Below are 18,549 nucleotides of genomic sequence, written 5' to 3'. Positions count from 1 at the left end.
GTGCAGAAGTCTTACACATTTTGCATTTTTCTACACTGATGCAATATGAGCATCAACAATTTACTCAAAGCCTCCAAAAGTGTTTTTTACTATTATAACAACCTTGACTTGCATAAAGAAGGAAAAACATTGAGTGAAATAGCTCACATCACTCAATTTTCAAGGTGTGGTATCCGAAGCATAATCAACAAGTACACAGAAACATCATCTGTAATTGACAAACCCAGGACTGGAAGACCCCTAAAGCTGTCTAACAAGGATGAGCAATACTTGAAGATATGATCCTTAAGGATTAGAAAGAAGACAAGTATTGAATTGACAACAGAACTGGCAGAAGGCACAGGTGTCGTTGTCCATCAAATCAACAGTACGAAGGTCACTCTTGAAATCAGGACTTAAAGGATGTGTTGCAGTAAGAATACCTCTGTTAAGAAAGGGGATCTAGACTAAAAGGCTAAAATATAAGTGAAGGTTGGCTCTACGTTTGAGCTAGGTTTTTGTTTTGTTTGTTTATTTTGTTTTGTAATAAAAGTGCACGAAAACGTTTCATTGTGCAATTCTGTGTCTGGGTCTGTGTTTTTAAAGGGCAAACAAGCCGACGACAGAGAGGCTATGTTACAATATATATACTGTATGTATATATATATATATATATAGAGAGAGAGAGAGAGAGAGAGAGAGAGAGAGAGAGAGAGAGAGAGAGAGAGAGAGACCCTGGACTGGATTGAATATGAATGTAAGAAACCAGAGAAACTAAAGAAATGCATCAAATTGTTTACAAACCCATTGAAGGAATCATCGCCTTTAGTATGTATAGTTCGTTGTGCATTATTTCTTACATAATATATGGTGAACAATAATGTTCCTATATAATAACATTGCCTGTGTATAGTAACATTGCCTGTGTATAATAAGGTTGATAATAAAACTGCTGACCTCAGTTTTTAAAAACAAACTCTACCACCAGTGCATGAACAGAACAATACAAAAGCCTGCAGATGGAAAAACAATAAGCACCATAAATTGAGTGATGAGGAATTCATCCAACTCCATCCTGAAGGCCAGCTGCATTGCCATTTTAAAGATCATTTGGTAATGATGCAGAACACAACAACACACTCCATCTCCAGGATTTCATGCCAATCATTTACAGTAGGGGGCTACAATGTTGCTTTATGTGTTAAAGTAAAGTACAGTGTTTCCTTGTTATTCCATGATTTGGTTAGCTCACAGGTACAGTACATTGTATTTGTCCCTGTGCAAGTACCCTTTACTCATTCACTGCCACTTACAATTATTCTGCTGGCTTAACCAGCAATGTATGGGACATGGATCTTACCTTCATAGAGCCAGTCACTCAGGCCATTAAAAATGACCCCCTCTTTTCCAGACAAGACCAGGCGAATTGCTCTGCTGTTCACGTTGGATTGATAGTAGATGTTGTTCTCAAATATGAAGATCTAATGAAGAAAAGAAAGGTGAATAGTGTTATTTACTCCTGCTTTCTGAAATGAGAAAAAACTATTTGACTTTCCATCAGTTTTGATTTTCTTTATCACAATTTCTATCTGGAGGAGATCCAGATAAAATAATGAATTTCCAAATTTAATTTCAGTGTCGGCTAGGATGAATTTGCCTGAGGGTTTAAAATAAATGAGACTGCAGTATTTACCCTTTATATCCAAATCAAGTAAAATATCTCCTGAGTTAAATTAAAAATGTAATGTGTTTGAAGAAGGAGAAGAAGTAGAAAGATGAGAAAGAGGAAGAATATGAAGAGGAAGAGGGGAAGTGCTGCCAGACATACGATAATGATCGTATTTGCACGATAATTTGGACAATTGCACGATGCAAGATAGATAATTGTTAAAGTTGCCAAAGTGTATCATAATTCAGGAAGGTCCATAGAGTACTCGCATTTGAAAAACAAAATTAATATTCAATGATTTTTTTCATCTTCTGTCATTGGGAGGAGACAGGAGACGGCAACAATGAATCATTTGCATCGCCTCAGTGATTGTCTGTCGCTCCAGCAGGTTTATGTGATTCTTTGGTTGTCTTTGTTTCGTTGCTCGTAGGCGAAGACATGTTTAAAAGTGTTTGTGAGTGTGACAGTGCTTCTAATAGCTGGGTGTGACGTTATTTTCTCCATTATTTTAAGACATATTTGGAAGTTTAAAGGGTGAAATCATGATCAGTGAGGAGGACTGAGAGTCAGGTGAATTATCCAGGTACTCCTGTGAAGAAAAGCAAGTATGAGGATGAGTCGCCATCGACCACGAAAGCAAAACACTGTCCGCAGTGCTACCGGAAGGAGTGGGAGATGCAACCTTTGCTCAGTGGCTGGTTACACAGCCTGTGACTGACAACCACAGGAAAGCAAGATGCCGCTGTTGTAATGCGGAATTTACTGCTGAACTTACACTCCTAGAAAAACACGGCCATTATTGTATTTAGACGTGTGGCAAAGGGGTTAGCCGTGTGCAGGTGCAGGTGATCAATAATGGTGGTTTATTGTTTTTAAATCCAATTGCCTGAATGACAAAACAGTAGTAAACAATAAACAATGATGATGAAAAAGCAATGCAGCAAAGTGTATTGCTTTGTTTGTAATCCACGGGTTGCTTGCGCAATAATACACAGTCCTGAATAGTACCCAGTCCCGTTTCCCTATACACCCACACGAAACACAAACACAAACACAAACACCAGTCCACAGTGCGTGCTTTTAGTGCTCGTAATGAAAATACAGTTTGGGTGATACAAAGTGCAGTGATGTTGTCCAGGTTTAATGCTGTCCTTTTGCGACAGCTCCGGATCGTGTTAGCCGTTCAAACAATAACAAACAGTAGATGCTTAAACGACAAAACAAACAAACACTCACAATATCCCAGCACAGTTCTCCTTTCAGTTATATCCCATTTTAACCATTCACAAAGGAACAGATCACCTCACTACGTCCCCTTTATATACCGTCAACCATGACCCCTTGGTTAATGAGCACACCCGCTCCTCCAATCCGCGGATGCCACACTGTTAACCTTCTGGGTCAATAATTTAGTGTACTGTAGTTCAGTCCCCTTTCTAGATGGCCGACTTCCACCTAACCCTGGGAATAAACTGTCGGACCATCCAATCCAGGGTACTCTGTTCCCTTTACTCAGTACCCTCACAGGTCAGGAAGGAGATCTAACACCAAGAATCATTCAATCTCTGTCACAAGGCAATAGTAATATTATTATATAGACACCCAGATTGACTGGTGAATGCAAAATAAATAAAGAGTTTACAGAGAGATGTCTGTCTGGGAGCAAGAAAGAGGGGCAGCAATATTCCATTTGGCTCTAATCTTTCTTGTATTGTCTTCCAAACGTATACTATTGCTGCAAACATGTTGACGCCCCTTTAGTATAACTTTCTTTCCTGTCATGTATAGCCTAAATCATATAGATCTCAAAATACTTCATTTACCACTCGACAATAATTCTAGCTAACTACATTTAGGAATTATACAAATATGCTTAATACATGCATTACTTTGCACAATATTAGTTTATCATACAAACTCAAGGTTAACAGCTATTTACAGTAATATGATAATATATTAAGGACATTTTTTTAAAAATATATTCTCGTCTTTTTTCATTTTTGGGATGTACGATCATTTTTCATGAAATACAATAATTTTCAGGCTCCAATACGATATTTTCATTTTTCAGATCTGGCAGCACTGAAGAGGAAGAAGAGGAAGTGGAGGAGGAAGCGGAAGAGGATGGGGAAGAAGAGGAAGAAGAAGGCGGCCATTGCACTCCAGGGCTGGAACAAAGACCAGGATTAGAAGGGCCTGCTTTGGCCATCCCTGCTCCTACAGCTTGCCAACATGATAAGGTTTAAGTCAACAACATCACATTTTATCTATAAGGTGGCAGATCTAAATGCTACCATCAAGTATATCAGTGACATTCATTTTGGTACACATGCTTACAAAATGTTCAATACTTTTCCATTTCAGTGCAGTGCCTGACTTCAGAATTATTACCGTAGCCCCACCTCATTAAAATACAAAGACGGCCACCTTTGTTTGTTGTAAACCCTCCAATTTAAATTGCTTCGCATTAGGAATGTATGACAACAGCATACAAGTCAGTTCTTTCGCCATTGTTAACACAGCCACTGTCCCTCCATTCTGTCCCTGCACCAGTACGTGTACATCTCAATGCATTTCATTTCTTTTTTTTCATTTTTCAGCACCACTGATAGTTAAGAGGATGACATTCCTTTGTCAAGTAAAACATGAATTCCCTTTTAGAAATGTTAGGTCAGCAAGTCGTAACCTTTAAAAAAGCAGTTTCATTTCATTCACACTGTCGGAAAAGCAGAAGGGACAATGCATTTAATTAAAATGACAGAGCAAGTTTATTTTTTGAAAGGTGAAACCATTTACTCCAGTCGGGTAAAGGTTTGTCATTTGCAGCAGATTCTGATGGCATTAATCTATATTGTAATCATTCAAACGTTTCATCACTAAGAGCTGTAGAAAAAGCTGTCTCTGGCAATAACAGAACTTCATTTTTTTTTCTGAATGTTTCATCATCTCATCTTTCTTCAATGCTTGATTAAATCAGAATAATTTAAATTTTGCATATTACTGTAGTTCTAACACAATTGTTGTAGCTTATTAACAGAGGTAATGGACTTATAGTTTCAGTTTTTTTACCAGTAAATATTCAGATAATTCACAACAGAGTAACAGATTATGATCAAGTATATAAGTCAATTAACATTATTTATTCAAATGCAGCTACATATGACATATATATATATATATATATATATATATGTGTGTGTGTGTGTCCTACAAGTATATACCGAATATTATCTATCTATCTATCTATATATATACTGTATATATAAAGAGAGAGAGAGAGAGAGAGAGAGAGAGAGTATAGAATTAGAGCATTGCATACCTATTCACACATCAGTTTTCATATATATATATATATATCCATATCTATGGCATACTGTATAGCCTATGTGATATAATTATGAAGTGTTCACAACTGAGTTTGCTACCTTTTATATAAATAATTCATTAAAGTTCCTACATTGTGATGAAGCAGCTTAGCTTCCCTCTTTCCTGAATAATGTAATTATTGTTGCAATGAAAGTCATTACAAATAAAACATATAATTAATATCATTCAAAATGGCCAGTGCATTAAAAAAAAAACTAAACAAAATGTTCATTATTATTATTATTATTATTATCATTATTATTATTATTATTATTATTATTATTATTATTATTATTATTATTATTATTATTATTATTATTATTATTAGCCATTTATAGCCGTTTTGAATTCTATTCCTTTGCACACCCAACCCTTCCTTGCTCCTCCTCTAGAGCTGTCGGGTGCTGTGCTATCAGTATGAACCTAGCAGCAGTGTGAGTAGTGGTTAGGGCTCTGGACTCTTAACCAGAGGGTTGTGGGTTCAATCCCAGGTGGGGGATGCTGCTGCTGTACCCTTGAGCAAGGTACTTTACCTAGATTGCTCCAGTAAAAACCCAACTGTATAAATAGGTAATTGAATGTAAAAAATAATGTGTAAAAAAAATAATGTAATTGTATGTAAAAATAATGTGATATCTTGTAACAGTTGTAAGTCGCCCTGGATAAGGAAATAAATAATAATAACCTAGTCTCACAGTGCAAAGTTCACATTAAGTAAACTGTATTAGCAGAAAACAGCTGAAACAATGTATTTCCACTTTACTAGTGCATTTTCAAATGCAACAAGCGATTTGATTGTGACATGGTATGATAACGGGTCATACAAAGACATTACTGACAGCAGTATAATAGGTAAAGACCTGTAAGACTAATGAGGAGAAAAAACCAATGAAAAAATACAAAAAAACATGAGAAATCTTTTAAATGAAACCAGTTTGCAGCCTTGTGCCTGTGGGGCTCAATCAAACCATTAGTTGAAACACTGCCACTGATTGTGCAACACTTTCTGATTAATGGACATTCATTATCTTCTGCCTGTACAGCTTTTTCTTGAGGCAAAGTGTTCCAACATCAACCAGCAGCAGCCAACATCAAGACCTCACAATTACCATGCTTGTCTAACATACAGGACATGACTCAGAAAGGGCTCAGTTATCCTCACAACTGCAAACACAGCCTCTTTCCGCTGGATTATCACTCACAGATCACAGGCTGTTTGCAGTTTCAAATCCTGGTGAAGGAATAATACTGGAAGGCGGCAGACATATTTCTATAACACACAAACTAAACTGAGTTTATGAAAGGGCCAGGTGGACTGGATGGGCTGGAGGTGGGGGGTCATGTTAAGGGTTATGAAAGGACAAGGTGGACTGGATGGGCTGGAGGTGGGGGGTTATGTTAAGGGTTAGAAAGGACAAGGTGGACTGGATGGGCTGGAGGTGGGGGTCATGTTAAGGGTTATGAAAGGACAAGGTGGACTGGATGGGCTGGAGGTGGGGGTCATGTTAAGGGTTAGAAAGGACAAGGTGGACTGGATGGGCTGGAGGTGGGGGGCATGTTAAGAGTTATGAAAGGACAAGGTGGACTGGATGGGCTGGAGGTGGGGGGCATGTTAAGGGTTATGAAAGGACAAGGTGGACTGGATGGGCTGGAGGTGGGGGGCATGTTAAGGGTTATGAAAGGACAAGGTGGACTGGATGGGCTGGAGGTGGGGGGCATGTTAAGGGTTATGAAAGGACAAGGTGGACTGGATGGGCTGGAGGTGGGGGTCATGTTAAGGGTTAGAAAGGACAAGGTGGACTGGATGGGCTGGAGGTGGGGGGCATGTTAAGAGTTATGAAAGGACAAGGTGGACTGGATGGGCTGGAGGTGGGGGGCATGTTAAGGGTTATGAAAGGACAAGGTGGACTGGATGGGCTGGAGGTGGGGGTCATGTTAAGGGTTAGAAAGGACAAGGTGGACTGGATGGGCTGGAGGTGGGGGGCATGTTAAGAGTCATGAAAGGACAAGGTGGACTGGATGGACTGGAGGTGGGGGGCATGTTAAGGGTTATGAAAGGACAAGGTGGATTGGATGGGCTGGAGGTGGGAGGTGGGGGGATTATGTTAAGGGTTATTAAAGGACAAGGTGGATTGGATGGGCTGGAGGTGGGAGGTGGGAGGTGGGGGGCATGTTAAGGGTTATGAAAGGACAAGGTGGACTGGATGGGCTGGAGGTGGGGGGCATGTTAAGGGTTATGAAAGGACAAGGTGGATTGGATGGGCTGGAGGTGGGAGGTGGGGGGATTATGTTAAGGGTTATTAATGGACAAGGTGGATTGGATGGGCTGGAGGTGGGGGGTCATATTAAGGGTTATTAAAGGACAAGGTGGATTGGATGAGCTGGAGGTGGGGGTGGAGGGGATCATGTTAAGGGTTATGAAACGACAAAGTGGATTGGATGGGACACTTTGATATCTTCATTTAAATGGCTGACCCCCTTTTTGTAGAGATCATACAAAAAGGGGGTTTATACAACAGGGCTCTTTTGATTTTTTCTTGTCTGTTGTTGTTATGTGAATTCTATGGTCCGGCTTACCCCTATAATGCCCACGCATTTTTTAAATGAGAAAAGATTATTTATGTGACTAGAGTCTTGCACACACCCCCCCCCCCCCACCTCCAGTAAGGCCCAGTAAAATGGACAGGATCTGTACACATGTTGTAACCAAATTATTACATTTATATCAGCCACTCTGTAGGTATAGCAGCTATGCCCAAAAGTTCTGCATCACCTAGAATGTTAGGATTGAGACATAATTAAAAAAAAAAAAAAAACTATTTGAACATCATTTAGATCTTATATTTAACATAATGTAATCAAAGAAACTACGAAATGACATTGCAAAAGTCTACCAGAAGCCATAATATCAGTACAGTATTTCATGTTAGATTGGGAATTGAGGTAAAAAAAAGGAGCCATGAGGCATTGAAGCTAATGTGAAGCAGAAAGTGAAATTCTCAATACAGCACATTAATGCTACAGTGAAAAGAGGATGACAGCCCCTGCTGTGCTATCTCTCCACCAGAGAGTCTTTCATCTCCTCTAATCTCTCTTACCTTCAAATGAAATTGCAGAGAGCTGACCTTGAGGGAAAGGCGTTTGCTTGGAATTCATGTTTTACTATCGCATCTCATAACCGTGCCGGCACATCATTATCGACAGCAGTTTCATTTATTATTTATTTTGTGTCATTTAAATGATGAGCATATTCACTGTAAACCACTTTAATATTTGGGTTTACAGAGAATTATTCAGCTCAGCAAATAGACTACCACAGCCTACGTTTTCATGTGCACTCTGCATTGCTTTTACTGCAGATCACGGTAAAAGCCAAGCAAACTGCAGTAAAGCACAGAGAAAGCACAGGGAAATCATGGTAATGCATTTTTTGTAAAATATATCATCACTAATGAAAAGAGAATCCAGTGATATATAAAATCTCATCTGCTGGTGCACCCTGTTAGTCAGATGGATAACCTGAATATATCATCACTAATGAAATCTGCTGGTGCACCCTGTTAGTCAGATGGATAACCTGTCCTCCTGTCCCCCCCGGAAGAAACAACATGACCTGGGTGTAAAACAGCTTGGCTTTATAGCAGTATACTATAAACTGCTGGCTTTATACAGTATGGAACTAATGTAATTAGAAGTATAATATAAACAGCTGGCTTTATACGGTATGGAACTAATGTAATTAGCAGTATAATATACAAAAGAAATGTGGCCTTGTAACAGGGGGAGACCTGTGCTGACTCTTCTGATGTGTTCATAGTGCTGCAGGGAGAGGGCAGCAGCCCGTCAATATCCGCCTGTCAGTCATGGCAGTGACACGGAGAGGTGGGAGAGTGGGTGTGCGGGCTTTCCTTCTCTCTGAGTGGCTGAGAGGCGGGTCTTGGGGGAATTGCTGGCCCTATAAGTTAACATCCTGCTGTTCCCTCAGGTCTGCCCTCTGAGACGTAAAAGGTGTGCGGAAGCGCTGGAGGAAAAAACTGCGGGGACGGAAATCCCAAAAATAAAAATAAATAAATAAATAAATAAAAGAATTAGCGGTAGCGGGGAAAAATCTTGGTCAGCCCCGGTAAACAGTGTATAGCAGGCTGAGGGAGCCGCTAGTGTAGGACGGAGACCCGGGCCGTGCGGGTAGCGACGGTTGGGGTGAAGCTGCTGAGCGCAGCACCTTTTATTTGTAGTTTTGTTTACTGTGTTTTATTTTCCCTGTTCCTTTCGCCTTTTGATTAGTGTTTTGTTTGAGACTCTGTATCCTGTACCGCCCCCGGTATAGTTGTGGCTCTGTCGCTACCATAGTTGGTACGGCAGACCACAGACAACAGCGCCCTCTGCGGGCTGAAAAGAAATTAAGCTCCCATAATAAAACTGGGCACCTGTGCGGTGTTCCTAAATTACTTCTCTGTGTCCTGTGTGTCAGTGAATTACCCACCACCCTTCCACAGGCCCCTAGTGCGGTTTCCTGGTGGATTACATCTCTTCATTACAATTAACATCATTGGCTTTATAATATGTATGCCTGGTAAGGAAACTGCCATAGCACTTTGCATTTAAAAGTGTTGAAATCTACAGTGTTAAAAATGCTAGTGTCTGGTTAATATGCTGTAGCTTCACTCGTCTCTGCAATTAGTTTTCTACGATCAAAACAAACCCATAAAAAAGGAGATGATTAAAACGCAAGCCGAATTTAGAAGACTTGGAACCCTGCAGTTAATATTCACGTTTAGTGCTATATATTAACAAAATACATCAGAGTACAAACAAATGATGATCTGTTTCAGACAACTGAATCCTTTTTTTGTTTTTAACCCATGCTTTTCCCAATTTTAGTAGGCCCTGGAGCATAAACACATGCATAAAATATTAAAGCATGTTTCAAAATGTCCTGCAAACTATGTGTTCCTAAGAATATGAACATAATTAAGATAAGCTTGAGAATTAGATACTTAATCGATTCTGTATTGGGTTTCACAGCCTCCAGCACTCTGTGTGAATATGAAGACATCCTCATATTATAGTTGTTGTGAGTTTAAATGCCTGGCTGCTCAATGCTATTTTGCAGTCATGTTTTGATACACAGGCTTAGGATGTGCCCAGCTGACTTCCCTTGGGTATTCATTGAGATTCGGGGACAGAAACACAAGGGAAATATGCTGCTGCTGCTGCTGCTGCTGCTGCTGCTGTTCAGACTTGTATAGGGTTAGCTGCAAATTAACAATATCTTTACTCTGACCTGGGATTACAGTCCAGACAAGCTTGAGTCCAGAGTGGTAAAATACAAGATAACCCACATGGCAGTCATTTGTATTTTTAAGAATTGCTAATGTTTGATTTGTTTGTGCATTGAAGGGCATAGCAAAGTAAAAATCACAAAACACTATCCTGCTGACAAAGTAAAAAAGATAAGAAAAATGTGTTGCATATTGTGTAGCTGGGTAGCTGTCAGACTGTGTATACATGTATGTATTGTATAATTGCTTTGGCAACACCTGCTATTGTAAGTCATGCCAATAAAGCACCATTGAATTGAATTGAATTGAATTGAACTGTGAGCACCACATTTATATATATATATATATATATATATATATATATATATATATATATATGGTCAGAGGTTAAATGTGGCAGTGAAAGAGTTATTTTGTATTGAAGTATACCTTCAATGGAACTTGATTGAACGAATCATAGAATACAGCTTTGTACCAAATGTGAATACACAACATAAAACATGTAATACTTGCACTTCCTAGATCATGTCACCTGGGGAGTAAAATTCTGAACACCCATTCAAAGGCTTCTTGTTTGTCAATAGCAAACCAGCTGCTCCACCTAATATCTGACATGCTCTTCAACCAGAGATATGCTCTAAGCAAGAGGCACTGCTGTTTCACTTGTCCTTCATCACCAAAATGTATGCCATCTAATTGAGATTTTCTTGAAAATCGCTAAAAAGAGAGGCTGTGTATTCTAAAGTATTTAGAACAATCTTGGATTGTTTCAGTTAGTCAGCAATTGGTCTATCCAACTCCCTGTATCTTTTTGTAGACTGCAGATGGACCCAGCAGAATCCCCAGAAATAATATTGCTGGAGATGTGAAGAAAACGAGGCATTGGATTTTATGTTTTAAAATAAATAAAATACTGAACGCAATGCAGCCCACAAGCACTTTGTAAGCAGAGCTAATGGTATTTATCTTACCATTGCAATTGCAATTAGTTTGCAATTCCCACTTTCCTCAGCACTGATTCACAAGGCACTGGGGATTTCAGTACACACTTGGGTGGACAACATCCTATTTGATATTGCTTAAAGTAAGCAATAAAGCAACTGTGATGCAGGGTTTGTTTATTAAAGATCTATAGCCATGGCGCAAGGCATGCTAACACTGTAAACAGCTAGGGCGCCTTTGAGCTTAGATCGCCAACATTATTAAACAAAAGCTTAAAATTGTTTCCCTTCACAATGCATATGATTTAATGTGTTTTTATTTTTTGGCCCAGCTCATATCTAAAAAGTACTGACAACTTCAGAATTACACTAGATTTCTTACTATTCCCCAGGGTGGAATCCACTGTCAGTTTATTGGTTATTACAGTTTCTGACAAATGGAAGGTTTCTTTGTAGCAAACTTAACACACGATGAATAACTGCAGCTCATTTTTTAAAACGTGCTCTGGATCGTTGTTTTAACGGTGGCTTTCTATCAGGTGTATGTTCTTGTATTACTTGGTTAACTTGAAGGAATGCTAATGAGTTGAAAATTGTTATTTACCTCTTATGAGCACTGACAATATTTTCCCTGGTCCTCAATTTCTGATCACTTGGTTTATTGCTGGATTATGCAGAGCTAGATGAAAAGTCTGCTTCCTGGTACTTGATCACATCACATGTTTAGGTTCAACCAATGGATTTGCTGCGATCAGACCACGTGACTAACAGCAAAGGTACCAGGATGCAGCAGTTAATCTAGCATTGTATATGGAATATTTGAATAGTCAGAAATAATGTACGGTAAGAAAATGAATGTTAAAGCATTGGTTTATGAAACTTTTTCTTTAACCCTCTCAGTCTTTAATTCTTTTTTGAGTATACATGAGAACAGGACAAAAAAAAGTTTTCACATATATTTATACACTAGATCAGACTGGGACCTAGGAATCCTGAGAGGTTCCAGCGTGATTTCCAACGGCATGTGAACATAATGCCAAGATAAGGCGAGGTCCTGACAGGACTGAAGGGGTTAAAAGGAGTAACTTCAGTTTCTTACCAGTTGTTGCCCTTTTGCACCCCAGCCAGCATACTGAAGCTTCGCATTTCTAACTTCAGGGGGGTTCAAGTTGCGATGCTCCCTAGGAGAGAAGCACAAATTTAAAACCCTGCACTAGCTTTACCCTTGCAACAGTTTTATTAGATATCTAATTCTTGATACTATCAAAGTATATTCGTTGCTGGAAAATGAAGTGTCTGCACTGTTTTAAATACCTGTGTGCCAGCACCACTTTATCCCCACAATTAAAAGCTTAAAGGGGTATCAAGCCAAAAAGCCACTGTGAGACTTTGCATGAACTGAAACTCCACAGATAGTACTTGTTCTTGAGACATACAGGGCAGGATTTTCACAAACCAGTGTTATTGTATCGAACTTGTGGTATAGTAACAAGCAAGTGATTTTAAAATTAAATGTGTTAATTAAATCAATCCGTTAATGCTTTGAAATTGAGTCGATCAGGTCGTTAATGAACGCATTTCTTGTTAAAAAGCTTAACTGTCGCAGGTCAGGTACATCACTTCCTGTCTCAACTACTTGATAAGGGGAACTTGTTAATCAAAATGCATGTTAACAAGATCAAGAAAAATGAATGGAAGCAGAATTCGTTGTTATGGAAACTACCAGCGCACAGAGAGGCGACTCTCCCACCAGCAAACAGCAGCCAAATGGAAATAAAAAATAACGTGAATATCTATTTTGTGTATAATTTCTAAACTTGATTTAAAATTGCACATTTTCTCATGCAGAATTTATTTAGAACACTTGCTGAATACAAATATGCTGATTTACAATGATCTGAAACAAAAAAAAAGAATTTAAACCACATTAGTCATTTCCCCTCATTCAGGGGAATATTGTGCCACAGCTTACTATATACAACTCTTTTAATGTGCATTTTGAAATATTTTTTTGGTTAAAAAAAATAATAATAATAAAATATACCATAAGATGTATATTGGTTGGAATTTATTTTCTTATGATGATATCTGCTTTTGTCTGTATTTTATTTCGTAAATCAACATAATTTCAGAAATCACATTAAGGTGATTGTTTAATACCGAAATAGGCATAACGACTGCTTGAAAATGTCCAAATCAATGCTACATACCATAACTGGAGTTATCATTTACAAAATTGTGAAAATCTTGCCCAGAGTGTTTTCCAAAATATCTATGGTTATTGTCCCATAGCCTTAGCATAGCACTGGCTTTGTTTATATGCAGCCCTAAAATGCAATGTTGTGATGCGCTACAGCAGATATGAATAGATGGAGGTTAACAGCTCTGCTACCACACAGGCAGGCGAGCTCGTTGGTACAGTGCCCAGGATGCTTGCATGGAGTTTGCATCCAACCTCCGCACCTGTTACCCATGCCCTACCCAGGCTACAGTACGCATTACACTTTGGGTAAGTCAAGAAAGTCAGTTACCTTCTCCACATCTGCAAATCATCATATTTAATATTTTCTGATTACCTAAGCTGGTAAACTCCAGACTAATTGCCTCTTTGCATAGAATTAGGTATATTTTCCATGCTAAAATCATGCAAACAAATTAATAACAAATTGTTCTTGCATGTAGACTACTGTACTGTACTGTAAACACTGTTCAGTCCAAAATCTAAATAAACAGTACACTGCAATGGTATTAAAATCCAATAGATGGCAGCACAAAGGAATGTATTAGCAAGGCCAATGAAATACAGGTAATGAACTGATTAAAATAAATGTTAATTACAACATAATCATTTCTAATGTGTCTACTGTACATCCCCAGCTCTGAACAACTATAACAGTCTTATAAGTCCTATACAATTCACTGTGCTTCCCAGATATTGAGGTTAATTTAAGAAGCATATTGAATAATACTTCCTAACAAAATGTACTTTGTCTACATGTCTACATTTCTAATTAGTGTTACCCTTTTAGGAATTTGAATTGGAGAGTACAAGAGGATTAGATGCAACAATAATATAATAGAGCACAGAAAATTGACTTACCATGTACCCAAATTGCAGAGAATATAATATGCTGTAAAAGAGTGTTGATAAATCTGCAAAAAAAAAGAAGCAAAACATATTACATTGCAGTGTGTGGTATAAGTGATCAAATACTACTACCATTATTATCTCTGTACTACTATTGTTATTATTATTATTATTATTATTATTATTATTATTAATAATAATAATAATAATAATAATAATAATAATAATAATAATAATAATAATAATAATAATAAGTGATAATAATTCATTGTGCAGGAATAATAATACTCAATTAATAATACTATAATGGCTGTATTCACAAAGCATCCAACCCAGTGCTGTGTTTGCGTGAGCCTTTATTAGTTTCCATGACAACGTTGCCTTTGCCTGGTTTTAAATTGTGACCTGGATGAGTACATGCTGGAAGCTGTGGTTAAATTTAGAGCAGCTAACAGTGTGCCCACCTCAGTAATTTAGAGCAGCTAACGGTGTGCCCACCTCAGTAATTTAGAGCAGCTAACGGGTTGACCACCTCAGTAATTTAGAGCAGCCAACGGTGTGCCCACCTCTGTAATTTGCGAGAAGGTCACTGTATTTCTAACAATCTTTTACATTCAAAGAAGTATACCAGATTTAAATAGGTTAGCTTTACATGTTTGGTTAAATCCTACTGTACGGTATCTAACAGACAGGACTGTAGATAGACCAATCCCATAAATAATCAGATTAAAAAAAAGACACTGCTGCTAGTTTTTTGTTCGTGGGGACCATTGCAAGACAAGAGATTTCCCACATTAAACTGACACTGTCAGCCATACAGTATGTCTGTTTCATTATCAATGACAGCCTTGCATCAGAACTGAATTGCTATATCTTCTGTGTGTTCAGTCACTGTATTCACTCTTGTTCGCTCTTTCAGTCTGGAAAAACAAACTGTGAGATCCTCTGTGGTACGCTGTGCAGAAATAATTGAATGACATTTTAATGACTGACCTTGTCTTAGAATTCCTAAAAGGCACGTAGCTTTCCCCTGACAGTGTTCTGTAATAGGCTGACATTCAATTCAGCCATGCCTACTTCTGTAGTGTAAATGTATTCAAATGCATTCATCTCAATTCACTTTATTCCAATTTTCACTGATTTATTGCTTTAAGCAATGCTCTGATTTTCAAATATAGTGGAATAAATGACACTGACTGTCTAAAGTACAATTTAATGAATATTGCACCAGAATGCTTTATTTACATATGACACTTTTAAGATCATTGGCAGAGACCCCGTAGTGTTGATTATATTGATGTGAATATTATACAGTAATAACTCTTAAGTTTAAATTGCTGGGTGACTTTTCTCTACAGAACAACACCGGTAATGGAACTTGATTGAGGGAGTCATAACATACAGCTCAGAACCAAATGTGAAAACAAGGTCTCAAAGTGTGTGGTCTATATCATCAACATGGCTGGAAGTTAAAACCATGCGGCATCATCGACTTACATTGTATACCAAATATAAAGACAGGGGGGTTTAACACCAAAATTCACTTTGCACAAATGTGTGTGATAGTGAAATCATTTAGCATTAACAGATGGGTGTTCCTTTCACAAACACAGGTGCAGATTGCATTTTGGTGTACAGACCTTGACTGATTTTCTCAATAGTTCAAAATAGTTATTTTGAAGAGCAAATAAGTTGACCCTGGTGTCAGGGATACATTCAAATACAAATGGTTAAAAAAATTGAGGCCTCAGTAAAAAAAAAAAAAAAAGAAAAAAAAGCTAATTTATCTTATAATAATACAGATGGAAATGTGTTTGTACAGACAGCTGACATTATGCTGCAAAGGAGCAGTAATACATGTTGCAAGCCCATGACAATGAAGCATTTACAAAATATATACCTATCATCCCCACTAGGTGGCAGAAGGCTAGGACGGAAATACTCTTGTGTTGTGCATGTTCACCCAGGATCTTTCAGCTCCAGGTTATAAAACATGCCCGTGGTCCGAAGTTAAATGAGTTGCTTCATTACCATAAACACCACAGAATACACGAGGATATACAGTCCCAGACAAGCATTTTGTATAAAGATTGTTTGTTAAACTACCAGAAATGGTGCCTTTGTCATATTAATTAGTGGCTAATGTTCACTAACTAGATAGATATGCTAGGTGTTTATTTTCTCTATGCAAAAGAAACAGTACAATGGTACTTGGTGACTTTCTATAGTGACTTTCAGCACGGTTCCTGCTAACAGGCTGCTTAATGAGCTACGTGACTTAAACAAAGCCAGCCCCACAAAGCAACACCTGCTTCTCTTCCATTTCATTGTTACCTCAGCCCAAGGCAATCATGCACACCAGATGTCATACAGTATGAGCTGAGCATTGTGTAACTGTACCTTCTGTCTACACCATGGATTATATCTCTCATTACACATAACAACAGAACAGGACTTACTGGGGCAACATTGTATGCAAGCAAAACAAATTCCAAGTCTGGTGACACTTCATACTTGCTGACTTTGTACGTCTCCTGTAAAGAAAAACATATCAATTCAGTTACACTTGCTTTTAATGATTATATAAACAGCACAGTGTGTAGCAATTACAATCGGTTCAATCCTGACAATGATTAGCTTACCAATCAATATGTGTTTCTAGCTTATGTATCCCAAGTGACCACGTCAATAGGCGAAGTGAAAAACAAATTGAATTCTGTGTCAAAAATGACTTTGAAGAGGTTATTACTTACCTTAATTGCTTAGCGCAACTTGGTGGTTAAATGCTTTTTAATTTCTAGAGAGAAATTCAACATTTCTCTTAATAGTCAAATCAGACTTTTTAATTATTGATTTTTTTGCATGCATATTTATTATGTAGTGGTTTTATTAAATGTAATGTCTTTCAGAAGATTCTTAGCAAGACTAACACAAAATCAAGTGGTTTTATTAAATTACATTTCTTTCAAAAGATTTTTAGCAAGGCTAACAGAAAATCAAATAAGTGGTTTTATACCATTTCTAGTACAGTAATCATGTTCTACTGTAACTCACATTGCACATATGTATTAAATGGATTGAGAACACCATGTAACAATTTTTTTTTTGTTGTTGTTCCTGGGTAGTAAGTGTTATTTCCTAATTGCTTATGCCTCAAAAGTATAGAAAATGGCTATTATTCCCAACAAACTTTGCTTTTGTGACCAGGACAGTGATATTTTGAAATGTACCTATTTCCAATGAGAAAACGGGCGAATTTGTGTCTTTTCGTTCACATAAAGTCAGAAAAAAACAACATATGAATCCAAATTAACATGTATTTATACTAAAGTAATACAAAAATGACTACAAAAGATTTAGAAGTGAGTAGTTTTTTGAGATTTACGATTATACTGTAAATCACTTTCACGAATTAGCCCCCAAATGTAGTCTCCCAAATGTAGTCTCTCTCGTTATACTGTCCTTCACTGACAGCTCATCCAGGAGCCTCAAAGTCGTGCTGCTCCATAATGGTAACAAGTACATGTCTCTTCCCCTGGCTCACTCGGTGCACCTCAAAGAGGATTACAACAGCATCAAGACTTTGCTGGACGCCTTGAAGTATGATGAGTACGGCTGGGACCCCCGGAAGGTACTGATGCCACCACTGCACATCAAATTGGGCCTTATGAAACAATTTGTCAGAGCTCTAGATAAGGAGTTGGCAGCCTTCAAGTACCTTCAAGACTTCTTCCCTAAGCTGTCTGAGGCAAAGGTCAAAGCCGGTGTCTTCGTCGGACCACAGATAAAGAAGATCCTGGAGTGCAATGAATTCCCCAAGAAGCTCACTAGTAAGGAGAAAGCGGCTTGGAACAGCTTTGTCGCAGTGGTTCGGGGCTTCCTGGGCAATCACAAGGCCGAAAACTATGTGGAGCTGGTTGAGACTCTGGTGAAGAATTACGGCACAATGGGCTGTAGGATGTCCCTCAAAGTCCATATCCTTGATGCTCATCTTGATAAATTCAAGGAGAACATGGGAGCGTACTCGGAGGAGCAAGGCGAGCGCTTCCACCAGGATATACTGGACTTTGAACGCCGCTACCAAGGACAGTATAACGAGAACATGATGGGAGACTACATTTGGGGGCTGATTCGTGAAAGTGATTTACAGTATAATCGTAAATCTCGAAAAACTACTCACTTCTAAATCTTTTGTAGTCATTTTTGTATTAGTTTAGTATAAAT

General features: G+C 38.3%; 1 protein-coding gene across 5 annotated transcripts in view; it reads right to left on the bottom strand.

Moving 5' to 3' along the window:
* Nucleotides 1-18,549, bottom strand: part of LOC117394847 (dipeptidyl aminopeptidase-like protein 6) — a 261,273-nt gene that overhangs the window by 45,260 nt on the left and 197,464 nt on the right. For all 5 annotated transcript variants that reach the window (XM_033993494.3, XM_033993496.3, XM_033993493.3 and 2 more), the window contains exons 5-8: nt 16,785-16,859; nt 14,338-14,390; nt 12,337-12,418; nt 1,340-1,460 (exon numbers count right to left, since the gene is read on the bottom strand). In XM_033993494.3, coding sequence (XP_033849385.3) covers nt 1,340-1,460; nt 12,337-12,418; nt 14,338-14,390; nt 16,785-16,859 — 331 coding nt within the window. The remainder of the gene's footprint in view (nt 1-1,339; nt 1,461-12,336; nt 12,419-14,337; nt 14,391-16,784; nt 16,860-18,549) is intronic.

This window comes from Acipenser ruthenus, chromosome 3 (genome assembly GCF_902713425.1).
Source record: "Acipenser ruthenus chromosome 3, fAciRut3.2 maternal haplotype, whole genome shotgun sequence".
In the NCBI taxonomy this organism is placed as follows: Eukaryota; Metazoa; Chordata; class Actinopteri; order Acipenseriformes; family Acipenseridae; genus Acipenser; species Acipenser ruthenus.
This window is presented reverse-complemented; position numbering and strand designations above follow the sequence as displayed.